Source organism: Phalacrocorax carbo, chromosome 15 (assembly GCF_963921805.1).
Source record: "Phalacrocorax carbo chromosome 15, bPhaCar2.1, whole genome shotgun sequence".
NCBI classification, from domain to species: Eukaryota; Metazoa; Chordata; class Aves; order Suliformes; family Phalacrocoracidae; genus Phalacrocorax; species Phalacrocorax carbo.
In genome coordinates, this window is record NC_087527.1 from 2414352 (window position 1) to 2439869 (window position 25518).

A 25518-nucleotide genomic window follows, 5' to 3' on the forward strand; every position below is an offset into this window, starting at 1 on the left:
GCTCCGTACCTAAGTCGGGAGTTAATCCATATCTTGTGGTGTGGTTTTGAGGGGGATTCCTGACCGTGATGGAGGGAACTTGTACAGGGAGGGGACGAAGGGAGCGGGATCTGCACGGGGCGGATCAGGGCAGCTGCAGAGGGGAACTGTAGGGTGGGTAGCAGAGGGGCCAGAGTGCACAGGGAAGGGATGGAGGGACTGATCAAGTCCGAGCACGCTGCAGGAGTAAATGGAGGGACTGAAAAGGCACGCCATGGACAACGGAGAGGAGCGGTGCCTTCCGAGGGGAGCAGGGAGGGATCTGAGCCTGCGTGGACAGAGAGGAGGGGATGGACACGCACGCGTGGGCATGGCCAAACAGCGCGGGATGGGGTGGAACGGAGGTTGGAGGGGAGTGGAGGGCTCTGCAAGAGGGGGACAGAGGGGTACGCAGCGGGGAGCGGGGAGCGGTACGAGAGCGCATGGCGGGTGGTGGAGAAGTGAGTGCACGCGGGATTTGAGCGTGTGCGGAGGGTGACGGGGGGCATGAGCACACGCACAGGGGAGCGCAGGGGACCTGGTGGCACGTGGGGTGGGAAGGAGGCGCCCCTGGGGCACGCGGAGAGGAGCAGCGTACGCACCATGGGTGAAGCAGCAGGGTCTGAGCGTCCCGAGGCCGTGGGTAAGAACAGCAGGAGATGGCGGAGAGCTGAGGGGTACGGGGTGGGGGGACCCCAGCACTTGGTGGAGCAGCAGGTGGGGTCCGTTTGTGCACGGTGGTCCCCGAAGGGGCATGGAGCCTGAGCGGAGGTTTCTGAGGGGCTGGAGCAGGGTCCAAGGGCTGAGGGGAACGGGGTGCAGGCGGGAAGCCCTGGAGCCCCAGGGGGAAGAAGCCTGGTGGGACTGACCTTGGCTGTCCCCAGGGAGCCTCTGCACGGCCCAGAGGAGCGGGGCAGCCCCCAGCACCCCCCCTCGCCAGCAAGGCTTGGAGCCATGCCAGGAAGATCCGTGGGAGCTGCAGCAGCCTCCGGCTGCCCCTGGCAACGGTGTTGTGCTGCCGCCATCTCGGCTGCCCCGTGTCCCAGCTCCTCCGCACCGGCCCCTCGGCAAGGAGGGGACGCCGGGTGAGATGTCCTTCAACCTGGAGAAGCATTTGCACACAGCTTTCCGGGAGAAGCTGCGGCTGCAGTGAGTGAGACCCCCCAGTCCCCCCCGGGACAGGCGGCTGCCCACCTGGTTCCCACGGCCAGTGCCACTGGCTGGAGGCGAGCAAAGATTTGGCGACAGGGCCAGCGTGTTCCACCTCCCCAGTGGTCTGTCACTGTGTTCCCATCGCTGGGTCCCCAGGGTGTCACTGGGTGGGTGCTGGGTCCCCAGGCAGGGGGCTGTGGTGTGTCCCAGCTGGGGCACCCAGGGAGGAGAGGGCACCCTGGGAAGTGTCCAGGCTCCATCTGCACCACATCCAGAGATGCCAGGACGCTTGGGTGCCCGTGTGCTGCCCAACATGCTCCCAGCTGGCTTTCCCATGGATGCGCCCTCCCTGGTGACAGAACTCCTGCTGCCGCCCTTGGGAATGGGGATCTGCAGAGCCCGTTGCCTCGCTGTGGGCTGGGGGAGGCAGGGGCATCCTCCGGGGTCTCATCAGAAAGCTGAGGTTGTGCTGTGACTCCCCTCCCAAGCCGGGGGGAGGCTGAAGCGGGCGGGATAGGCAGGGGTGAGGGTGGGTGATGGGAGGGAGAGCCAGGCTCCCGGTGCTGAGCCCCAGCAGGCCGGGGGGGGGGTCCCTGGGGGTCCTGGTCCTGCCACGGTGGTGGGTGCCTCTGCCTGTTCCCGCCCCACCTCACCACAACGAGCTCCATACGACCTGCAGCAGGACGGTGCCAGCATGGGATGCCGCCGCACTGCTGCCCTCCACACGCTTGATGCTGAAGAGGCGGGAGGTGGCAGAGGTGGACCAGGTGCTGCAGAGCCAGCGGGAGGTAAAGGCAGCCCCCAGCCCCTCCATGTGCCCCCTCCCCGGGGGGCTGCAGCCCTGGCTGTGCCATGCCATGGGATACAAGCAGCTGGCAGGCACATGCTCAGCCGTTCGTGGGCTGGCAGCCGTCCCCCCCGGCCGGGCACGCTGGCGTGGGGTGATGCTCTCAGCGCTCGGCCATCCCGCAGGAGTTTCAGCACAGGATGGAGCGCCTGGAGGAGCGCCGGCAGCAGCTGGGCCAGCGGAAAGACCAGCTCCAGGACGTCATCCTCAAATTCGATGCCTTCCTCAAGGTGCCAGGGCAGGGGCTGGGGCTGGGCAGGCCATCGGGGCCCTGCTGACCCTGTCCCCACACCGCAGGCTTCGGCGGCGAGGCAGGAGCGGGCACTGCGGCGGGCAGGCGAGGAGCGGGCACGGGCGGCGGGGCAGGGCGCTGAGGCTGCCCGCCTGCACCAGGAGCTCACGGGGCTGCTACAGCGCAGGGAGCGCCTGGCCCGGCGCCTGCGGAGCCTCCGCAGCTTCGGTGACTACCTGCGGGACGTGCTGGCCCGGACAGGGCAGGTGAGCATGGGGGTCCCCGTCCGACGGTGCCACCCGCTGTATCCCCAAGCCCCTCGCGAGGCGCCAACCCCGTCCAGGGCAGCAGCCCTCCGCAGCGTCTCAGCCCCCTCCCACTGCCCAGTTCCAGGACATCCCAGCCATGCTGACCCATTTTGGGGCGCTGGTGGGGGCACGGGCAGCCCTGGAACAGCAGGCAGAAGCCAGGCAGGAGCAGCTAGCCCAGGGCTGGGCACAGCTCCGGCAGTACCAGGAGGAGGCTGGCAGCAAGCTCCTGCACACCAACAACGAGCTGACCCAGCTCCGTGCACAGCTGGAGGCCGCCCGCCATGATGTGCTCCAGGGGGTAAGGGCGGACATGGGGTGCCCAAGCAGCGACCCCACCCCAGGGAGAGGGGCCTCGCTATGGACCCCGAGTGTGCTGCAGAGGGGAGATGCCCAATGTGGTGGTGGTGGGAAACAGGGTGGCACCCCCTGGGCTGTGCTGGGGGTCCCCACCTTCCCAGACAGCATCATCAGTAACTGCATGGTGGGGTACACAGCCAGGACTCCCGGGTCCCCCCTTCCTGGCGGGAGGGGGTGCAGGGGACACAGGGCAGTGGCTGGGGGTGCCCAGGGCTCTCTGTCGCTCTGTCCACCAGGAGTCCCGCTGGGCTCACATCCAGAGTACGGCCGCCCAGAAGACCCTGCTGCTGGGGCAGATCAAGCTGGCAGTGCTGAACCTCTTCCAGCTCGCCACCACGCGGCTCAAGGTCCCCATGGACGTGGCCCTGGAGGACACCGAGGCCCAGCTGGACACGGTCAGCGTAGCTCTCTCCCCTGGGCAGCGGGGCTGGGAGGCACATGGGGACACACATGTCCCTGGATGGCTGCGGCATCAAGGTCCCCATCTCCACAGGTGCTGCTCTGCATGCAGGACCTGGCTGCCATCTGTGCCGAGCTGCGCCCCAGGCAGCCGGGGCCATGTCCCCCACGCTTGCCCATGGCTACCAGCACGCGCCCACTGCGCCAGGGACGGGCCAGGGTGCCTCCAAGCCAGGAATAGCGCCTGGGAACAACTGCCCACTCCTGGGGCTGGGGAGAGAGTGCCATGACCAGCACAGGGCCACAGGACCCCCGCCACCTGCCCTGGGGATGGAGATCACTCCCTGACACGTCTGGGAATCCCCATGATGAGAGCTGACACGGATGGCAGTGGCTGACGCACTGAGACACCACCACATCGGGGCTGGGGCCAGGGACCCTCAGGGCAGAGCCCGACCCCCTGGGGTACCCTCCTGCAAGGGGTGCCGTGGGCAGCGGGACCCAGCCGCCACAGAGGAAGGGGGAGCTGCTGCTCGTGTATGTCTGAGGGTGTCTCCTGTCAAAATATAACCTGACGGTGGACCCACAGCACCTGGTTATTTTAGGAGTGCGCCTGGGGGTGGCCCAAGGTGGGAAGAATTACCCTCCCAGCACGCTGCTCACGGCAAGGACAAAAAGGAGTCAGGATGCAAAACCAGCCAAGTATTTAATGTCTCCTTCCTCGGCACCCAGCCCCAGCACAGGGGGAAGCTGCTGGGGTATGGCCCCCTCCCCTACACCCTCTTCCGCAGCTTGCCCTTCTTGGCAGCCCCCACCCGGCGCCCAAAGGCCATCTGCCGCAGCTCCTGCACCCGCTGCCGGTTCCTGGCCTTCAGGCGCTTCAGCCCCCCGCTCTGCAGGAAGCGCTGCTTGGCCGCCTTCTTGCGCTGCTTCAGAATCTGCTGCTTGTTCTTCAGCTCTGAGCGCACCTTGCCCTGAGCGGGGGCCTGCCCGGGCCCTGCGGGGCAGACACAGCCAAGCTCAGCTCGGAGGCCAAAGCAAGGTGGTGGGGACACGATGCAGGGCCCCATCGCTTGCTCCACGTACTCACCGTGCCCGCGCTTGTGCTTCCCTCTGAACTGCTCCCTGCCTCGTTCGTCTTCCTCGTCCTCGTCCCGCTCATCAACCTTGTATTTCTGCTTCCACTTTTCATAGCTGGCCCGGGGTGGGTTAAGGGAACATGCGGTGACTCCCCATCACTCGACCCACCGCAGCATCTGACCAACCTCCCTCCCCACGCCACTGCCCTGGCACAGGATCGATCCCTGGGAGCAGGGCACAATGCTGCGCGGCTGCCGGCGGGCCCAGCTCCGCTTCCCTCGCCACGGCACAGGCAGGCAGTGGTGCCCGCAGGCAGGATACAGGTTGTTTTTGTAGGAGCTGCTGATGTAGCGCCCGCTCTCCGTACGCACCTTCTTCTTGCTCTCCTGGCCCGTCTGCCCCACAAACCGCTTCTTCTTGCGGTCCCTGTGAGAGAGGGGAGGGTGGTGGGACCCAGCTGTGGGACTCCCAGCCCGGATTTCCACCCCCACCCCACGGCCAGACCCAACTCACCACTTCAGCAGCTGCTTGCTCTTGTTGAGGTTGTGGTTTTCGTCACCCATGAGATCCAGGACGGCTCCGGCCGCCTGCTGCTCGAAGGGGCTGCCCTCGCCGCCCACGCTCAGCCTGCAAAGGGCAGGCGATGAGAGCAGCTCCTGGCACAGGCCACGGCAGGCCGGTGGCAGGAGCCCCCTTGGACTCACCCCCTCTCGCTCTCAAAGTCCTTGGGCCGGTAGGGGATGTAGAAGTCCTCGTCCCGCTGCGCCGGCTGCTGCGGCTTTTTCCTGGCGCCGTCTTCCTCCCCTTGGCCCCGTTTTCGCTTCTGGCCCACCACGGTGGAGAACACATCCTGGAAGAGGATGGTGGATGGGATGGAGGACCCACGTCCCCCCACCAGTCACTGCACCGTTCCCTGAGCCCTGGCACAGCCCGGGGGCCCTGGTGCTGCCAGCACCCGGCCGAGTCTGCCTTGCAGCAGCTTCTGCATCGATGGCAAACCCCCTGTCCCTGCCCTGTTACCTGGAGGTCTTCCTCCTCTCCTTCTCCTCCCTCCTTGGGTGCAGCGGGGACCGGGCAGAGCCCCTGCCCTTTGAGAGCCGCTTCCCGCTTCTCCTGCTGCCCGCGCTGGTACTTCTCGATGAGGGCACGGTCGCGGCGCCGCTTCGACCGCATCACGGCGCTGGCCAGCGTCCGGGACGTGGCGTTGATCTCGAAGATGGTCTGCTCCCAGGGCGGAAGCATGAGCACCAGTGAACAGCACGGCCGGCCGCGTGGACCCTCCCTCCCACCCCAACCCACGCGCCTCACGCCCGAGGATGGCTCTCAACTCACCGCCTTGGACTTGTAGGTTTTAATGCTGTCCACAAACTTCAGCCTCTCCAGCTCGGTGTCTTCGAAGCGAGCGCCTGGGGAAGGCGGGCACAGGGAGGGGCACAGATTAGCTCCCTGGCGAGGGGAAGGGGCTCCCCTCCCGCGGCGTCCCCAAGGCACCCACTGAAGAGCGGGTGGATGCCCAGCTGGGACACATCCAGGTCCTTCGTTCTCTTGATAGACTCGGGCGAGGGGCCAGGCCGGGACCGCAGGTACTGCTTGTGGGCGTTGTCGGCAACGCGGCGCAGGCTCCGCAGCTCCAGCGAGCCCTCGTGGTCCGTCAGCAGCAGGCACTCCTCATCGTCCACCAGGCTCTGGGGGACGCGGCCCAGGACCCCGCCGGCATCTGCAGCCCAGGGGACACTGTGTCACCTCGCTGGCACCCACCCTGGGACTGTTGCAGCAGGCATGGCAGCAATCCAGGGTTTAACAGAGTGGAGCTAAAAGCCACGGGGAGCTCGGTGGTGTTAAATCAGCATCCCCGACACACGGGGTGTGTCAGAGCAGCCAGCACGCCGTTTTCCCCAGCGGCACCCCAGTCATGACAGCATATCACCCCTCTGCACGAATGCCAACCACAAGACCAAGAACTTCAGCACTGGCCAAGGATAAAACCACAGCGGCCACGCGGCCAGTGTCCCAGCTTGGACATGCAGCCACCCCAACGCCTGCAGCCAGGTCTGCCTTACCAGCGGGCATCTCCTGGGCACCAGCGAGGATGAGCGGGCGCCCCAGGAAGAGGTGGAGGTCAAAGACGTAGGGCATCTCATCGGGAGCCACCAGCGAGTAGGCAGTGCCGCTCCGGCCAGCTCGGGCCACGCGACCTGGTGACGGGAGGAGGAGAGTGGGGAACCAGACACGGCACCCAGCTGGGCAGGGACCCGCTGGTGCCCCTGGGAGCCCACACATGCAACATTTACCAGGTGGGGATGGCTGGCAAGGGGCTGTGGGTCACCGGGGAAGGGGGCAAAGGGGAGCCCACCACGGTGGCATCTTAAAGAGAAGGCACTGGTCCTGCCTCCAAGAGCACCCACAGGCCAGCTGGGAAATCAGGGACATTCCTACCCCTGCTTTGTCCCCAAGCCTGTCTCCTGATGTCACAACATGGCAACCCCCTGCCCCAAAGATATCACTACCCAGTGCCAGCCCAGCAGGACACAGGGATGGCAAAAACAGGTGACAAGGGACAGCCCACTCACACTCTCTCTGTCACCCTGCGGGACCCCCAGGTTGCAAGGAACCCACACAGGACACTGGCACCCACCGACACGATGCAGGAACAGCTTGGCCTTGGCGGGGAAGCTGTAGTTGATGACATTGTCCAGCATGGGGATGTCAAGCCCGCGGGCGGCCACATCAGTGACCAGCAGCACCGGGCACTTGCCCTGGGCGAACTTGGCAATGTTGATCTTGCGGGCAGTCTGGTCCAGCGAGCTGTAGATGTGTGTGCAGCGGATGCCCTGGGATGTCAGCAGCTGGGGAGGGGGGAAAGAGATCCTGCCTGGGCATGCACCCTCAGCCAAGGCACAGGGCCCTGAGGCCCCAGGGTGCCCACCTGGACCCCCAAACCACACTGTGCTCCCCCCTCTTTCCGAGGGGTAGGTGGATGCAGCACCTCCATGATCTCATATGCTGGGATTTCTCCTTCAACCCAGTGAAACAGAGGCACAGACTCCAGCAGGGATGAGCCCACAGACACAGACCCCACGAGGGTCTGGAAAGGGTCCTAGGTACCCCCGACAGCCTTTAACAGAGGTACATGCTGGGCACCCCCAAATGCCACTTGCCTCCTTGAGATACTCTGTGTGGTGTTTGGTGGCCACGAAGACGACTGTCTGGTCCTGGGGCTTCACCACGCTCCGGAGCAGGTGGAGCAGCACGGCTGGTTTGTCGTCCCCGCGCACGTGGAAGAAAGCCAGCTGCAAAGGGAGGGCAGAGCTCAGCCCCCCTGCGTTCCCACGCCAGACATTGCCACCCCTCCTTCCAAGCCTAGAGCCACTGCAGGGTGGTTTGCAGGGGGTGGGGGACACAAAGCCCGTCTTGAGCCCCCCAGGCCCTTCTCACCTTGAGCTGCTCACTGAGCTTGGACTCCACATCCAGACGGATCAGCATTGGCTCGGTGAGACCTGCGGGATGCGGTGACACACAGGACGTGGGTCACCTGTGGGATGTGCTACTGGGACCTGCCCCATCCCTCGGCTTAGGGACACACGCTTGGCCCAGCATTACCCCAACTCGTTTTTGCCAGTCCTGGACCCAGCCCAGCTGCGGGACCAGGCCGTGTCCCCATCCCCAGGCTCCCCCCAGGTCTAGCCCCACAGCTGCCACCTGCCCCACGCTCCTCACCAGCCCGGGCAAACTCGACGAGCAGCTTGGGCAGCGTGGCGGAGAAGAGGACGGTCTGGTGGCAGTCTGGGAGCCGGGCGATGATCTCCTGGAGCTGCTCGGCAAAGCCCATCTCAAACAGCCTGAAGGGGAGGGGACACGGCAGCACCTGTTTAGTTCCTCCATCCCCTCACCCCATGTGCGGGGACACTGCCAGCCCCAGGGACCCCAGGGACCCCCTCTGTGCCCCGCTGACCTGTCAGCCTCGTCAAACACCACGTACTCCACGGTGTGCAGCTTCAGTTTCATCTCCACCGCCACGTGCACCAGGCGCCCAGGGGTGGCGATGATTCTGTGAGGACAGAGCTGGTGATGGGACCAGGCCAGGGGGGACGGTGTCCCCACATGTTCCCAGGTACAGGTCCCAAATCCAACGCAAAGAAGACCTGACAGAGACCCCCTCATCCCCCATGGGGAGCACAGGAAGATGCTCTGAGGGAACACCAGGACACGTCCATCAGGCACACGCCAGTGATGTCCCCAGAGAGCAGGTAGCTCTTGGGGGCCATTTCCCCACCAGGTCCCTTCCCCGCACCCCCACTCACATGTCGGGGTTCTCGTGCAGGGCAGCAAACTGGTCCTCCATCCTGCAAGAGTGGGGAGAGGCTGGGGCGGCGCAGGGCAGCTCAGCCCTTCATGTTTTGGGGAGGCTTTAGGGAAGCAGGGACCCGCGGGGACATGGGGACAGCTTACTTGTCTCCTCCCAGGATCAGGGCTGTCTTCAAGCCTGTGAACTTGCCCAGCTGTGGGGCGAGAAAGAACACGTATGGGGGGGCGTTAAAGCCAAAGCCCCTTGCCCCCCCGCTGTCCCCACTCGCCCCTGATGTCCCCTGTACCTCCTTGGTGAACTTCAGGGTCTGCAGGGCCAGCTCACGGGTGGGTGAGAGGATGAGGGCACGCGCCCCAGCCTGGCTAGGTGCCTTCAGCCGCTCGAACATGGGGATAAGGAAGCAGGCCGTCTTCCCGCTGCCCGTCCGTGCCATCGCCACCACGTCCCGGCCGCGCAGGATGGCGGGGATGCTCTGTGAGACACTGCTGTCACTGACACCGCCGTCACCGCCCCCATCCCGCCACCACTGCCCCGGGACGGGGTGCCACCGCCCCCCAAGCTCACCTTCCTCTGGATGGGGGTGGGCACCTTGTAGCCCTTCTTCATGATGCCCTTGAAGACGGGGTAGCTGAGGCCTGCAGGGACGGGGACAGGTGAGGGGGCATGGGCAGGAGGGGACAGTCCCCACCCCGGGAGGGCTGCCCCCTGCCCCACACGCACCCATGGACTGGAAGCCCCCGGATTTCTTCTTCTTCTGGTTCTGGGCCCGCACCATGGCCCGTGTGTCCGGCTCGGCCTCGGCGCCATCATCCTCCTCAGCGGTGGGGAAGGCTGGCAGGAGGGGCGTGGGGACCTGGGGACAGCAGGGGGACACAGCTGCGGCGGTGGGTGTCCTGGCAGTGCCACGGCGCTGCAGCCCAGCGGGCAGGGACACCCGTACTGGGGACACTGGTACCAGGTTCAGCAGCACAGGGGGACAGGGGACACTGGTTTTGGGGACCGCAGCACACAGGGACTGGGGACACCAGTACCAGGTACAGCAGCACACGGGGACTGGGGATACTGATTTGGGGGACACCAGTTCCAGGGATGCCGGTACATGGGGACTGGGTACACCAGTACCAGGCACGCGGGGACTGGGGACACGGGCACCGGGGACCCCGGTACCGAGGACGCCAGCACCGGGGACCCCAGCACAGGGTACCCGGACGCGTAGGGCCCGGGCACGCCGGTACCGGCCACACCGGCACAGGGGACACCGAACCCAGTGACACGGGGGGACGCAGCCCTCGAGCCCTTCCCCGCTCCCTCCCGCCCCCCCCCCCCGGCCCTACCGGCGCTCCCCGGGCCCGCGACGGCGCCATGTCGGTGGAACGGCGGGGGCGGAAGCACGCGGCGGGGGCGGGGCCGGAAGGGGCGGGGCCGGCCCAGGCCCATCCCACCCCCGCCGCGGGTGGCGCGCGGCCATGCGGGCGGCGGGGCCGGCGCCAGGAGCGGGACGCGGCTCCGTTCCTGCTCCTCGCCGCGGCCGGGGCCTCCGCCGGGCGTGGGCATCCTTCGTGGACGAGTCGCTCTTCGGCAGCCCCGCGGGGACTCGCCCGGCCCCGCCCAGCTTCGCGCCCCCCTGGGCGACGGCGGCGGCTTCTCCCGGTGGCGGCGGCGGCGGCGACCCCCGGCTGAGGAGTAAGTGCAGGTGAGCGGCGGCGCGGCCCGGTTCTCGGGGCTCCCCGCGGTGCTTCCCTGCGCTCGGGGGGCGCGGCCCGGCAGCGCCCCTCGGTCCGTGTTTCCCGCCCAGCCCGGAGCGGCGGGGCTGGGCCGGGCCGGGCCCGGCAGGTCCTGGGGAGGGTCCGGGGCGAGCCTCACGGAGCCCCGAGGGTCGCTCCCGCGCCGCGCAGGCCGGGTCTCCGCGCCCTCCTTGCCCGCTCTGACAAACACGGCTTTCTCCGCTTGCTGCCCCGCGAAGGGTGAGGAACCGCGCTCCATCCTACTGCGACGAGTCCCTCTTCGGCGCCAAGCCCCGGGGTCCGGCCTGGGCAGCTCCTCAGATGAGGAAAGAAGACGTAGCCAAGCTCCATCCGCTGCTCTGGAGCCCCCCGCCCGCCCCCCGAAACCAGCCCGGCCTCTCCCCGCGCTCCAGGGAGACGCCGGTGAGAGCCATCCACCTGCGAGTCCCTGCATCTCCGGCCACAGCAGGCTTCGAGGGAAGACCTAAGGGAGAGTCCTACATCTGGAAGCGTCCCGAGAGCGATCTGGGCTGTGAGGGCCCGGGCTCTCCCGGCAGAGGACGTTCCCAGTCTCTGAGCCAGCTGAACGCCTCCTCAGATGGGCTCTGCCTGGCTTCAGGCAATGCCAAGAGAGAAAGGGGTAAAAACCAGAGCCCTCTGACAGCCCCTGCGACCCCCCGAGGCCCTGTGATGAGGGGTCGATCAAAAAGCATGTCTGGATCTTCTTCAGCCATGAGCTCCAAGGCAGTGGGTGGCTGCAAACCCAGGCCTCCCTGGAAATGAAGCCAAATGTCCCTCTGGACATACACAGCCTTCACCTGCCTGAGGTGGGAGCAGTCCCCAAGGACCCTGGGGCGTCCCGGGGCTGCTTCACGTGGGAGGATGAACTGGGAGCCGAGGGTGACCACAGCACTGGAGCAGGACAGCCTTGTGGTTGCAGCAGCTTCACTTGACTGTCTGGTGGTCGTCAGATGAGGAACAGTAACGAGTCAGGTTCCTTCTGGCCGGGAAGTTGGAGCAGCAGGAGGCAGGACTGCCTACAGCGTAGGTCCGGGGCCCGACCAGGAGAAGGACCAGGCACAGGTACACCTACAGCATAGCTCGGGAGGGACAGGCAGGGCCTGAGCTCGGGTGGAGCCCCCAGACCAGGGAGTGGAGGGTGCCACCATGGTGGAGGTCCTAGGCAAGGCTGGCCAGGGGCAGTTAAGGTCTGAGGACACTGACAGGGACCTCTGCTGACCAGTTCTGGGGAGAGAGGAGTCCTGCTTCATCCTGCCTGTTGTGTACAATCCCAGCAGATCGCAGGAGGTCTCTAGCCCAGCCCTGTGCTCGAGGCAGGTGAGCAATGGCCTCAGGCAAGGCTGCTCCAGGCTTTGTCCAGTTGCAGGGTGGAAACCCTGAAGGACAGAGGCTGCACAGCCACCCTGGCGCTGCCTCCCACTGCTTGACTGTCTTTGGGGTGAAAAGCTTCCTTTTATATCCAGTCAGAGCCTGCCTTTGTTTGTGTCAGTTCTCTTATTCTGCTGTGCACCTGAGCCCAAAGCTTGGCCCAGACCTTGCAGTCACCTCCTCTTCATGGGTACTGGGAGGCTGCTCTGAGTCCCCCTGAAACCTTCCCTCCTCCAGGCTGAATGAGCCCTATTCCTTCAGCCTCTGCGCATGGGACGTGTGCTCCAGCCCTGATGGTCTTGGTGGCTCTCTGCTGGCCTTGCTCCATTTCATCAACACTTTAAAGGTCTCCTTTGGCAAGAAGGAGAAGGGAGGATGAGCCAAGAGGTGGGGAATGGCATCATTGCCCTGGTTCTGCTGGCAGGGGGATGCCCCTGAGCTGGATGGGGTTTTGTGACAGAGAAGGACGTGACACAGGGATTTCAGCAGCTTCTGGTGATGAGGATGTGGACATGTAATCCTGTGGTTTGTATTGAGGGTCGTGAGGTGCTCTCAAGAATGCTGTGCTCATCACCAAATAAGTGATCCAAGGCAAATCTGCTGGGGCCTTTTGTTTGGTCCACAGGGTGCTGCTCTGCGATCTGGGCATGGCTAGCATTTCCAAAGGCTGAGCAAAGCTGCTCCTCCTTGACTTCCTTCCCAAGGTGGGGAAGAGCACCTCGGTCTTTAGGAATACAGGCAGGGAGGCAGATAAAGGATGCAAGCCAGGTGACTCAGGGTTTGCAGCCAGTGTCACTGCTGCACTGAGAAGGGAGGCTGCAGTGATGAGCTGCTGAGGTCAGGGAACGCAGGTGGTTGCTGGGAGTCTGGTAACTCCCTCCTGTGCAAAGGGAAGCATTCTCTTGAAGTCACCCAAGGAAAAACCCAGCCAGGTTAAGGGCATCATTCTGCCCACAGAAATTCTTTTATTGCCCCCTTGAGCAGCAGCAGGGTTGGGCCTTGACCCGCTCTGGCACATGAAGGGCACTGAAGCCAGGAGGGCCAGCCAGGAAGGACACTCCTGGTCCAGTCCTGTTGGCAAGAAAGGTTATTCTTGCTTTTGAAAGGCAGCAGGGCTCAGCCTAAAATGGTGAGACGTGTCACCAGGCCACTGCTCTGCTGTATTCTGTCTGAGACAGCCAGCCCTGGCAGGCTCAGGCCTTAGTGCAAGTGCTTGTCTCAGTTAATGCTTGTGATCTGGGAGAGCTGAGCCCCAGGGAAGAAGCAGCCATGCAGGAGTAAAGAATGGAGGACAGAGGATAGATTTTGTGCTTATTTTTTGGCCTTGCCCTCTCCCTTTTTCTTCGTCTTCAGCGTGAGGAGTGTCTGGAACAAGCAGCTTTTTCAGGATGCGAGTGGCAGCACAGGTCACAGCCTGGATGCACATGGCCCTCATGTCCCCGTGCATTCTTCTCCCGCTGCATTCACTGCTTCTCCTCAGCCAGTGTGTTCTTCCTTCGGGTCAAGCCTTTTCCTTGGTGCAGACAGCATGAAGCACCTCTCGCTCGGCCTGGCAAGACAGCAGACACTGGTTACTGCAGGCTGGAGGGTCTTCAGCAGGTTCTCCCTGCACATGCCTGCAGAGGAATCCTTTTCCCTATCACAAATCTAGGTAGAATGGCCCCCAGCTGTTGAACTGAGCATTCCCAGAGGGACCAAAAAAAGGAATGTGCCTAAATGGGACTTTTCAAGAGGTGCCAGATCCAAATACCTTCACACTCCTTTGAATCTCCCTGCCAGCTTCCCTATGTTGCAGATGGCCTCTGTCCTCTGATGGGGACTCTGACGAGTAAGGCACACGCAGGTCAGAGCCTGTTTTGCCACCACACTGAAGAAAAGGCCACCTCTCCGTGGTCTGAACGGGGCTGAGCCTGAGCCAAGAGCTTTGCTGAGAAGCAGGTTATATCAGAGGTGCTGTAACCCAGCTACTGGGCTGTGAGCTGTTGGGAGCCTGGGAAGAGCCAGGCTGTGTCCGCCTGTGGAAGGCCAGGGACGGGTGGTTTTGATGGCACCCGGCAGCAATTTATTCCTTGCCCAACGTGCTCATTAGCCGGGCAGAGGAGGAGGGTTGGGGAGTCAGCAGTTCTGGGGCTTGGTGCTCCGGCACATAGGAAGCAAGAATAACCTGATGTTATTAAAAACCTGAGAAGGTGAGGATCCTTACGTTAGCATCAAGCATTCAGGCCGCTTCCTACACTTTGCGTTGCGGCAATCCAGCAGCTTTTCTCCACCTGGGTAAAAACTGTGTGGTCATGAAAGCAATTAGGGCCCTGTCAGAGGAGGCGTTGGGGGTGCTGACGTGAATCTGAGCCTGTTCAGCTTAATTTGGATGTCGGCACAGTGACGTGCAAGCTGTTAAGCCTGCAGATCTCTCGAGTGGGCTGGGAGAGAAACCAAAGTGTGATTTGGACACTAGATGGAGACAAGAGGGTTAAGGATATGAGTCAGATCCCGTGAGGCGAGTCATCAGCAAACTGGGGTAACTGCCCCGAAAATCTAAGCAGCCGAGAACTGCTGAACCCGAAAGCAGGATGCAAAGTGCAATATTGGAGTGCTGGAGTACATGAAATGAAAAGAGATTTTATCTGAAAAACAAGTTGACAGTGGCTTGTATGACGAGGGTGGCCAGTTTATCCCCACTGCTATGTTCAGGCTCCAAGGAATCAACAGGGAAAACTAGACCCCATCACATCAGCCACATGCTTTCCTCTCCCTCACTGACCCAGGTTTTCACTGAGGGCTTCCAGGCTGTCAGGAGGTCAGAACTGGCACTTCCTCGCTATTTATGCCACAAGGACAATGTTGGTTAAAATATAAATGGGTTGCTTGAGTTTCACACTGCGGTTCTCGCTCACATTTGACGCTTTATTACTGCCCTGCCCTCTTGTTCTTCCAAAGCTGTGCGGTCCAGCACAAGAGCAGAAGGTGCTCTGTTACTGTTGTGGGCTCCCTGCCTGTGGGAGGCTGGTGCTTGTGCGGAGCAAGCACCAAGTCTGAATAAAATGAGATGGGGGAAATGTCCAGTTGTTTCCTAGCTCCAGATGTGCACTGTCAAGCCCAACAGGATACAGTGGCCTGAATCACAGCTGGGACTCCTGCCTCCTGCTGCTCTTATTTCTCATTTTTCTATCTGCTCAGCACTGAGATAAATCTCTCTGCCTTTGACTCAACCCTGACTCTTTGTCTGGTGTGTCTCAGCAAAGTACCAGCCAATCTCGGAACTGTTTATCTTCCAAAAAAAGCTGTGCCCAGCCCTAGGTGCTACAAACAACTGTAAAAGATGGTTTTACGTCTGGGCAGTATTACGTTCGCTCTGCTTAGCCCATACCAGCCCCCTTGTTCAGCACACACCTTGCCTGATCTGTGGTAGCCTCTATGCTCCACATTCTGGCCTGCCTGTGGCCTCTCCAAACCGGCCCAGTGCTTTGCAGAGGTGGTTTTGGAGCTGATGGGGTTAAAAGGTGGTCCTGCGAGTAAGCTACTTTCTTGGTGGTTGAAATTGTGTTGCTACAAGGCTGCTTTCCACCAAAATCAGCGGAGCACTGTGATGGAGCAGGTACGCTCTGAAAAACAGCATATACATCCTGCCAGGAGCTGGCAGGAGCCAGGTGATTACCCGAAGCAGGCAACAGTCTGACCTGATGGCACTACCACAGGTTTAATCTCCCGCAGTACCTCTCTGAAAGCCAGCACTGATGGCTCAGTGCTCCAATACAAGTATTTTGAGTTGTGTCCTTTGGTGCGGAGTGTGCCTCCATAGCTCAGTATACCCCTTCGGGGAAGCCCATGGCTCCTCTTTCTGCCGTTTGACTGCTTCCTGCCTGGTCTGCGGGACGTGGATCTTTTAAGTCTTTTGGCCAACTCTTGCAAGCTGTTTCCTGAGGTCTCTCGTCACACTCTCCTTGTAAATCCAGCCCTGGAGGGTGACACAAAGAAAGAAATACCAAGGAGGGGAGGGCATGGTGAGGTGCCAGTTGGGTGGAAAAAAGGCTCATTTGCGGAGATGTTGGTAATTTGATGGATGCCCCTGCTGCGGTGTAAAGTGGAATGCTCCAGCTTGACAGAGGCCTTACCTACCTGTTTGTGACACTGACAGGAGTCCTGCTGGTGGCAAAATCAGAGCCACTGGGCAAAGCCAGGCAGCTTTGTCAGGCTGGCTTAGGCTCAGAGGGGCTGTCCTGGGGCCCTGGCTCAGCACGTTGCCTGCAAGGGGAATGCTCAGCCTGGACTGAGGAACAAATTTATTCATTATGCGCTGGGGCTGCTTGCTCCCAGCTTGAGAATCCTCACCTCGTCGGAGATGGACGGTGCCCTAGGGGCTTGGGAGCGCGTGTTTCACCGACGGGGCCCTCTGCCTTTCACGGCACCAGCTCGGCTGGGCCAGGCCGCCCTTCCTCAGGGCCCACATCTTCCCTGCAGCCACCGGCACCCCCAGACCGGGGCCCGGGAACAGAAACACGCCCACCTCGAGGCGAGGCCGGGGTCCGCGGCCATGCCGGGGCCGTGGGAGTGCCGGGCCCGGGGCTCCCCTCAGGGTGGGCCCGGCCGCCCGCCCGCGTCCCGCCGTTGCTAGGTGACCGCTCCTCTCACCTCTGACTCCGAGGGCGGGGCATCAACACAGCCAATGGCAGCTCGCACTCTTTCCCCGAGAGCCTGCCCCTTCCTTCCCGGCGTTGATGCGTGATGCGACTGAGCTCGGGCCAATCAGCAACCCTCCCTGGCCGGAGAGGCAGTGCTGCTACCCAATGACGAGGCGAAGTGAGGGAAGGAGGAGGTAGGCGGGAATAATCCCGATCCTCTCGCAGGGGTGTGGGGTCCGGCGGTGGGCGGGGCGGAACGGGCACTGAGCGTGGATTGGCGGGCGGGCGGGAGGCTCGGCCTCTCAGGGAGAAGCCCTCGCCGGGCCTGGCGAATGAGAGGCGGCGGGGTGGGGCGGCGCGCGGCGGGCGCTGAGGAGAGGGGTCGGAGCGATCACGGGCGCCGGTTCGCCGGGGCTGAGGCTGGTGGTGGCGGGGCCGGGGGAGGGAATCCCGGGGGAGGGGAGGGAAGCGCAGGCGTGAGGCGAGGGGGGGGGGAGGGACCACCCGCGGGCTGCCCGAGGGGGCCGCAAGAAGCGGGGGAGAGGCGGTGGGGCCGGTTTGCGCGGGCCGGGGGCGGCGGGGAGGGGCGGCCTCACTCCCTTCCTTCCTTCCTCTCTCCGTCCGTCCCCGGCGCGGTGATATCCCGTCCCGGTGTCCCTCTCCCGTAGGCTCGCCGCCCAGCCGTCCTTCTCCTCTGGGAAGGCCCCCGGCCCGGCCCTCGGTGCGCCCCGGCGGCTCGGCTGGGCTCGCAGGGCACCGGGCCCGGGCCCGTCAGCGGCGCGGTCGGGCTGTTGCCGCGGGAGGTCCGGCCTCCGCCGTCAGTTCGTCCTCACCACGGCCTGCGAGGAGGGAGACGGGGGAGAGGAGCGGCTGCGTGCCGGAGCCGGCTGGGGAGCGTCCCCATAACGTTGTCCGGGGCCTGCTTGGTTTTTCCATTCCTCCACATTTTAAAGAAATCGGTGACTTTGTGACAGCGACATCAGTTAAAAAAGCCCACGGGAACTTCATGTGGGCAGGCTCAAACTGGCCTCCTCTTCTCCCTCTTTCCCCTCCCCACCTGAAATTGAGGTGTTTTGGCACAACCAGGGAAGGAGCCATGTGTGACGGTGACACTTAGCACCATGCTGGCTCCGGATGCGTCGCGCTTGCCTGCTTCTCGTTGCGCTGAGCAGTCAGGAGTTTGTCAAGAAACACTTTCTTTTGCTTCCATGCTGTACTGCGAGCCGTGCGTTGACCAGAACGGCCAGCCCAGACCTGACTTTTTGAATTTAGCTCGTGTGTAAATACTGCCATTGAACCTAGCATCCTGCGCTGCTTCTCAAAAGCAAGTAACTAGGTCCTTTTTTTGAACTCTGGTCTCTAGAGATGGGTGCACATACCTTTAGATTCATATGTCTGGAAGACACCCCTGACGGAAGACCTTCTGAGGAGAAGTTTTGACACAAGCGTTTTACAAGTGGACCTGAAAAAGGCGTTACTGAAAGTTTGTGGAGTAAGAGCCTCTGAAAGGACAGGATGGCTGTGAGCATGGACGATGATGTTCCCCTCATCCTCACCCTGGACGACAGTGGCAGCAGTGCCTCGGCCCCTCTTGATGACCTGGATCGGGAGGAGCTGCCTAATGAAAGTAAGATCACTTTGTCGTTGTTTCCTGCCTGCTGTGATGGCCTAGCTTGTTTTTCCCTTTGCGGTGGCCCCTCTTTCTTGCGCTTGCCAGGACCTGAAACTCTCAGAGCTATCATTCAGCGTTCCGGTGGCTGCCTGAGAAAATGAGATCAGGAAGTTGCTTATTGTGTTGCTTGTTTACTCACAGCGCTCATGATAGACCGAGAAGGCGGAGGACGCTGGATAGACGGGTCTTGCCAGTGCTGCTTCTAACACATGTATTTTGTGGTTTCCATATAATAACCTGTGACCTCGTTGTCCTTTAAGCTCAACTTTCCTTTCTGCAGATTGGCCCAGGGCATCCCCTTTCCTTGGCACTGACCCACCGTGCCCTGCCACTGGCCTGAGCTGTTAGGAGCAGCAGCTGCAATTATGTCATGTAGTATTTTCCTAGTCCCATAAAGCATCTGTCCTTTGCAACTGTTGTGTTGCCTGTTGCTAGTTTATGTTCTGATTTTTGCTATAAGTAATGTGATACATGTTGATAAATCCCTTTAACATCCTTTTTGTATTCTTACCAGAGAATCTGGAGTACATTTAGGCAATACGTTCATACCCCTGTTAGCCCCAGGTGTTTAGTGGGATAGAGGCAGCATATGAACACTGGGAGGGGGAAAAAAGCCACCACCTTGTAGAAGCATTGCTTTCTCCTCAGTATATCTTTGTTAAAACCATTGCCCCGCACTAGGTGAGATGGGAGCAGCAGATGTGTTTGAGCACGTTCAGTGAGTTTTATGTTATACCTCACTGAATGTATTTGAGCACTCTAGTCCAGCATGTCCCTTTGACTTCCAGTCGACATTGCAGGTGTATACGCAGGTCGTGTGATCTTATGCAAGCCCTTGCTGCCACGAGCTTAACATTTGTAACAAATCATTTCCTGGCATGGCATCCCTTTTTTCTACGTTATACCTCTATTCCATACTGCCTCTGTGACTCTGATTTTATTTCTCTCTTGCGATCATGGGTTCCCTTAATTTTCTCTTTCTGTGACTTCCTCAGCCAGTAGCTAGTTTCTGGCAATCAAGATTCCTCCTCCTCCTCCCTCCTCCTCCTCTCCCACCCCTGCAACACACATCCCTGGCTAAATTGCCCAGTTGACTTCCTCTAAGCTCTGCTGCATTATTGCTCCATTGCATCTGCTCCGTTGCATCTGTTTGTCTTTTACAGTTTAGCTCTCTATTTTTTAAGTTAAAGAGAGAATGCTTCCTCTGTCCGCTGGTGTATTTATGCGTTCTCGTGACTAATTTCATTCACGCTTCTCTCATCTTCTGCCCACCTCCCATCCCTTTAAAGAGGAAGTAGTGTGAGGCTTATCATTTGGGTAAAGCCAACACGTCTGTGTTAAAGCACAAGCACGAGGATGAGCATACTAATAAAAATATTCCGCAATCTGCTTCCCTTGAAATACAGGGAAATTGTTTAGGGACCAATTTTGTGCTTCTTAAAAGATCACTGTGTGGTTTTTGAGAATTCATTTCCTGGGATTCTTCAAACGAAGTGTCTCTTGGTATTGAAGAACTGTTATTTTGCTGTATGTTTTAATCACTGTTAAAGTTGAATTTGCTGCAAAAATATAAAGCTTATTCTATGCAAGTGATACTGAATGATATGGAGCCTTCTGAAGTCGGTGGGTGCTGTGAGAGTGGGATGAAAGATTAGAGGAGGAAGGCTGGCATAAACAACTTGAAAGGCACATTTATCTCTGAGAAGCGGGAAGCTTAAATTAGTGAGTGAGCAGACTAATGCCATCGCTTGCAAAAGTAAGCTTGTTTAAAAAAAAAAACAGAACGTGTATTCCGGCTTTCCTCTTTGCCTGTGAAGAAAATCTGCTGTGAAATGCAGAGAAGTTGTGTCTCATGAGGCTGTGAGGAATCAAATGTTTCCTCTCTGCGCTGCCTCTGCTTCTCTGCTGAGGACTGAAATGACATTAATAGGACTGTATAGTTTCATGTTTTTATTCAGAGGCTTGCCTTTTTCAGGGAAGAAGAGTATGTGAGAAGTCCTTTTCAGGAGAGGGAGAACCTGCCAGGGTGATGATGAGGGCGTGGAGACGGGAAGGGTCAGGAGGCTGTTTCCTTCTGGTTTTGTCTTCCTTATGCCTGAAGTCTCGTAATAGAATATTCAGCCAGAATTTGGAGGAACAGCTCACTTGTTACTGCACCTGACTATCAACTCCCAGGGATTTGGTGGCAGGTTAGACACAAAGCTTCTATTTGAGTGCATCCCCAGATACCATCTGGGACTGTTTGCAGTGAGTGACCCATCATCCTCTTCCCAGGTGACACCGAGGGAAAGACAAAGTGGGTGTAACGGCCCTTATGTTAAATCACGCGTCCAAGGCTGATAATAAAGCTGCGCTCTTGCTTTGTGTTGCTATGTCAATTACCCTCTCTAAATTTTAATCCATGTTCCAGCCTGTCACAACCGTCTCGCTGAGTGCCATGTATACGTGTGAGTTCAGTATAGCAACTGTCATGTTTTTTAAGAAACTTCTTTTGCCTTTTTTTTTTTTTTGAAAAAAACCTCTTGACCCATGATGTGGCTTTGTTGCAATCAGGTCCTTGAATGACTGAATTTGTAGTTTTGGACAGTAGGTGTTGATTGTCTGGAAATGCAGGCAAGTTACTGGGTTGAAATATGTAGTAACAGGGTTTTCTGAAAGCAAGCCTTGTTGCGGACGTAAAAAGAAAGGACTAAAGTGCAAAAGCATGTTCCTTTCCGAACCTTGCAGAAAAATCCTCTTCTGGGTAAGTGAATGTCTTGGGGTTAGAATAAAAGAAAGCTAAATGAGAAAACTGTGGAAAATCACATTTTTAAAGAAAATGTCCTGCTGCAAAAATTAATCTCTCTAATCATGCAGCTTTTAAGCACTTAATGGGAGAAAATACTTGCACGGGGAAGAATATTAAGACTCTGCCTCCCGTGGCTTGTGCTGGGATACGTGTCTTCCAGGGAGCTCCCGTTTACAGCTGCACCGAAAGTTCAGAATCCTGCAAAGTTGATGGGAATTCAGACCACATCCAGAAAAATGTGGTTCCTGTGGTGCTGATGGTTTTCTGACTATAACATGTAGGGCTGTGGCTGGGTAATTTTTCTTTCAAGCTCCAACAGGTGAAGGAGAGAGCGAGAGAAGCGCTTTCATCACTTGAATCCACGCTAATTAATATGATGCTGCCCTTCCTTAGTACATCTTATCTGAGAATCTCTGAGTGCTGTACACACTCTAATTAAGCTTCCCAGCACCTATCTGAGGTGAACGACTAATGTGAACTGAATTTCTGTAGAAGGCAAAAACAGGGGTGCAATTCTTGCATGACCTTTCCCAAAATTGAGTACTGCAAATGGCGAGAAGCAGCCAGGGTTTAGCGATTTCCAGTCCCTCACCTGAACTCCTGGGAAGTGTTTGAACAGGTTCCTGAAATACCTCAAAGTGCGAGCTATGTTTTCCATACACAAAGGCAACATGGATAGCCTTGAAACTCTAGGACAGTGTCTCTCCTTGAGCTGATGGGAACTATAAGCAGTAAACGAGTGCACATTGATTTATCCTGTATTAGATCAGATACAAGATTTTCCTTTGCCTCCTGCATGGAAATTGCTGTAGCCTCAAGTGTAGTTCCAGTGTGTTCAGAGCAGAAAGTACAGCTCAAAGTGTTGTACGGGGAACAATATGATATTGTGTGTCTGTTTCTCCCTCACAATGGATTATGGCAAGTGGAAGAAGTCATCTTTAAACTCTGGGTTTTTACAAGAAAGCAACTGCATCTGCTATTGAGGTAAAAATGAGTTATTGTGTATGTGTGGGAAGGTGGGGGGAGCATCTGCAACAGTGAAGTGCGATGTTTTCTAGAAGGGTTGTTGGAAAATGGGAAATTTTAACTTTGAATGTTGAAGTTTCCACTGAGCCTTTGCAATCTTGGTTTCTGCTGCCTGAATAGTAAATTATCAGGAAAACTAGAGCCATCCTGGCCTTTTGGGTAGAAAGACAATTGTTGACGAATGTGCCCGTGTGCCTGTGCACTGCTGTTAAGGAGAAGGTGGCCCAAAGCACGTAAAGAAAATTACATTTCACTGGTGGTGAAGTTGGAGGGGCTGCCCAAGGTGTGCTTGGTGAGGAATGTGACTTTGGCCAAGGAAAGCAGTGACTGCCTCTGAGACCATCGGTTGTGCCTCTAAAACAGAGCATGGTGTGTGCTGTGTTTCTTGGAGCTGCTGGAAGGAGGGCCTCTTCCCTTGCCTTGCTTCTGCACGGCAGCCCAGTTCCTCGATGAAATGTAAGACGAGGCTTTCAGCAAAGCTGTTCTTTTTGTAGTTGGCTGATGGAAACTCATGTGATGTTTCTGGACACAGAGCTGAATTATGGCATTAGTGGATGTTGCATACAACAAACTCATCTATTTTTTAAAAAAATGCATTACTAATCCACAGGTAGACATATGCTTTTGGGGTGGCCCAGGATTGGGGGCAGTTAACACTGTTCATTTTGAGACACATGAGCTGCCTGCATTTTGATGCGTTAGGCAATCAGTGCAACCTGAAGCGATATAACTCTCCTCTGTTGGGTCTGGTTCCACGATATGTTTGTATCAGCAGTGAGAGAAAGTAAGTCTGTCTGTGTAGGCCACAGCTTCAGCTCATCTGGTCAGCGAGTCCCTGCTCTTCAAACATCTCTGTTCCCTTCCTCCTGCTGCCGCTTCCTTCAGTCCCGTCGTGGATGAAAGAGATTTTCAGGTGTAAAAATAAGTTTACATTTTCTGATGGGCTGAGGAATGAACAGAGAGTAAATCTCTGACCTTTGGGGAAATGCTGTAACTACACAACCTCTTAGTAGCTGTGCTTCTTGAGGGTCCACTTTAATTGCTGTGAAAACATTCTGGCCTTGCAGCCTTTGAAGGAAAATTGGCTGACATTTAAAATGCCATCTAGTAGATTTAATAAATCCTTCAGGATCTGTAGTTTTTGATCCTGTGTGAAAGTAAGGATTTTGAAGATGGTTATTTGGACTTGGGCACTAGTTATGAATTGCTGTAGCTAATTGGTGTGAAGAAATAGGGAACAAGCAAATGCTTGTGATGGACCTGGCAGATCCTGAGATCTCTGACAGCCAGGCTCTTAAACAGCACAGATTTTCTGGTGGCTTTCTTGGATGCTATGCAGGATATTTTCTCACGTCATGGCTCCCAATTCTACTGATTGCCTTTAATTAGTTCCAGTAGCAGTGTTTCCGCTGCTGCGTTTAGAGGTGAAGCATGGCCAGAGCACAGGGCTGGGATCTCGTTTTGGGAAGCAGTCTAGTTCTGCTGTTGACACTGCTCCTCCTTGTACCTGGGGTAAGTCAGTTAACGTCACTGTGGTTAACACGCCTCATCTGTAAAGCACAGATTACACCTTTCATGGAAATGGATAGAACATTCATCATGTTGTTAGGAAGAGGTGCTGTTTTGCATTGCTGTGCATGATTTGTTTTTCTTAGTATGTACCTGCTTAAATTTTATATGGAGGGGGAATGTTTTCTGAAGCACAAGTGGTGGTTCGGTGCTGGGTTGTTGTTTATGCCTCTGAAAGTCTCATTTCTTCCAACCTAACAGCCTAGCATTTTGCAACTTCTGCCAGAGCTTCTCTAATCCTTTCCTGGCCTAGATGACTTATAATGAATGTTTTAAGGAAGCAAAGCGAAGCAAAACTGCCTCCGAGATGAGTGAGGGGTGAAAATCTTGGAAAGGGAAATGAACACCCAAACATAAGGAGATTATTGTTTTCTCCTTCGGTACAATTCGTTTCCCTGGGTGATGAGCTCTGTAAACTTTGAGGAAAGAGGTAAATAGGAGATGTTGGGCATCTTCTGATATGATGTCAGAAACAGTGGAAATGTGTTTCTGCTCTTAAGTTCCAAATGCATCATCCCCTGGAATCTCATTTATCCTGAGAATTCAGGTTTTAAGGCAGGACTGACTGCCTTGGTTGTGCTTAAATATTTGCCATAATGAGAGGGTAGAGCTGGTACCTTTGATTCAAGAGAAACAGCACTGTGTTATTCTGAACTCACAAAAGCATTTGAATCAAGACATTCTCAACGTGACACTGTAAATGTGGTACCTCGAGAAGAAAAACCATGAGCAGAGTATTGTGGGCTGCAGTTATCTTGTGTATTTTTTTCGAGCCTGCCTTGTTTTCTTAGCCCTGCAGGAGATCGGTTTGCACAATGCACACATTGTGTGTTTCACAGTAGGATGCTTTGTCAAACAGAATCTCTGCACTGTTGACTCTTTCGTGCAGTAAAATAAAAAAAATCCTAGTGATTTCATCTTGAATGCCCCATGCTGTTCAAATCTGAGCGAGTAAAAGCGTATACAAGGTAAAGAAGACTTGAGTTAGTGTTCCATTATCCTGGAGTCAAATGGTTCTTTCTCCTTTGTCGTCTCCCGGAGCACTAGCGATGGATATCATCTTTCATGCACACTCGCTGTAAATTAGGGAGGATGCTGCAGAGGGGGTTGAGGAGTCTGGCAGCTTCTTCTCACTCCTTTTGTGAAGACAGGAGTAATGACCTTGATGCTTTGAGGGAGGCAGCCCATTCCCTTCATGTGTCTCTTCTCCAGTACACAGCTTACATCTTTTTGGTGTGAGAGCAGAACGGGCTGGGCTAAGTGTTTCCTCCCCCAGCTGATCGCTGTAGTTGGAAGAGGCAGGGGTAAGGGCACGTGCTATGGCATCAGAGGGCTCTGCTTTTCGAACAGGTGGTCCTGGAACTATAAAAGATGTTAAGGAGTTTGAAAGTGTTCAAGCTGCAATTTTAAATCGACAACTTTCCAGCTCTAACCGGTCACTCCTCAGCCACCGCAGCTGACTTGGGAACATTTGGCTCGGGAAGCGGAACAACAGTTGGAAACAAATAGTGATTAGTTTTTTCATGGCTTCCCAGGGAATGCATCAGTTTGTTCATTTTTCCCCTCGTTTTTGTGATTCCTGTGGATTTTTAAGGCACTATAGATGCAGGATGTTCAGTTTAGCCAAGCTTGCTTACTGGCAGATTAAAATGAGCAAAGGCTGAGCACGCTGAGTTCACTCATCATAACCAATATGATGCTTCTCAGAACTTCCTTTGCCCTTGGTATCTTCACCGAGGAATCCTGCCTGCTGCCGTCAGCCCCCCTGCGTTGAAATCCCATTTTACCCATTTGAATGCTGTAAGAAGTGCTGTATAAACTAAACAGGAGCATCTGTGAAGTGGTTAGAGTTGTTGTTGATTGCCTTTTCCTTATTGCCTTCAGGGGGTTTAAGCTTGAATTTGCTGGAAGTAGAATTTATGAGCCAGAACGCTCCATTTCTGATCCTTAAGCTGGGAAAAGTGCAGTGAATTTGATAGGTCTTTCTCTTGCCTCCAATGTCTCTGGCTTTTGATCTGGGCGTTGCAGG

General features: G+C 57.4%; 4 protein-coding genes across 9 annotated transcripts in view; 3 read left to right on the forward strand and 1 right to left on the reverse strand.

Annotated features, from left to right (window-relative positions):
* Nucleotides 1-139: 139 nt before the first annotated feature.
* CFAP73 (cilia and flagella associated protein 73) lies at nt 140-3999 on the forward strand. Of its 2 annotated transcripts, XM_064466157.1 has the most exons (7): nt 143-1167; nt 1850-1958; nt 2143-2247; nt 2315-2515; nt 2637-2858; nt 3154-3312; nt 3411-3998. In XM_064466157.1, exons 1-7 carry the CDS (start codon nt 1109-1111, stop codon nt 3555-3557), a joined length of 1002 nt encoding a protein of 333 aa, XP_064322227.1. In that variant the 5' UTR covers nt 143-1108; the 3' UTR covers nt 3558-3998. The 2 variants fall into 2 exon arrangements, with proteins under 2 accessions (XP_064322228.1, XP_064322227.1); XM_064466158.1 differs by lacking the exon at nt 2637-2858 and having other exon boundaries at nt 140-1167; nt 3411-3999.
* Nucleotides 4000-4003: 4 nt separating this feature from the next.
* Nucleotides 4004-10126, reverse strand: DDX54 (DEAD-box helicase 54). The gene is made up of 20 exons (XM_064466147.1): nt 10037-10126; nt 9423-9555; nt 9267-9337; nt 8989-9174; nt 8846-8895; nt 8698-8739; nt 8349-8444; nt 8114-8235; nt 7832-7893; nt 7555-7686; nt 7032-7242; nt 6457-6591; nt 5892-6113; nt 5729-5802; nt 5417-5617; nt 5101-5246; nt 4910-5023; nt 4718-4822; nt 4407-4510; nt 4004-4313 (listed from the first exon to the last, which is right to left on the reverse strand). The coding sequence occupies exons 1-20, from the start codon at nt 10064-10066 to the stop codon at nt 4090-4092; spliced, it is 2460 nt and encodes an 819-aa protein (XP_064322217.1). The 5' UTR covers nt 10067-10126; the 3' UTR covers nt 4004-4089.
* Nucleotides 10123-15024, forward strand: RITA1 (RBPJ interacting and tubulin associated 1). The gene is made up of 2 exons (XM_064466159.1): nt 10123-10395; nt 10666-15024. The coding sequence occupies exons 1-2, from the start codon at nt 10169-10171 to the stop codon at nt 11207-11209; spliced, it is 771 nt and encodes a 256-aa protein (XP_064322229.1). The 5' UTR covers nt 10123-10168; the 3' UTR covers nt 11210-15024.
* Nucleotides 15025-16534: 1510 nt separating this feature from the next.
* Nucleotides 16535-25518, forward strand: part of TPCN1 (two pore segment channel 1) — a 50642-nt gene continuing 41658 nt past the window's right edge. The window contains exons 1-2 of one of the 5 annotated variants that reach the window (XM_064466150.1): nt 16535-16628; nt 17103-18061. In XM_064466150.1, the coding sequence (XP_064322220.1) occupies nt 17950-18061 (112 nt within the window). In that variant the 5' untranslated portion in view covers nt 16535-16628; nt 17103-17949. Of the gene's footprint in view, nt 16629-16741; nt 16838-16959; nt 18062-25518 lie in introns of those variants that run through there. The other 4 variants (XM_064466151.1, XM_064466149.1, XM_064466148.1 and 1 more) reach the window with 4 other exon arrangements.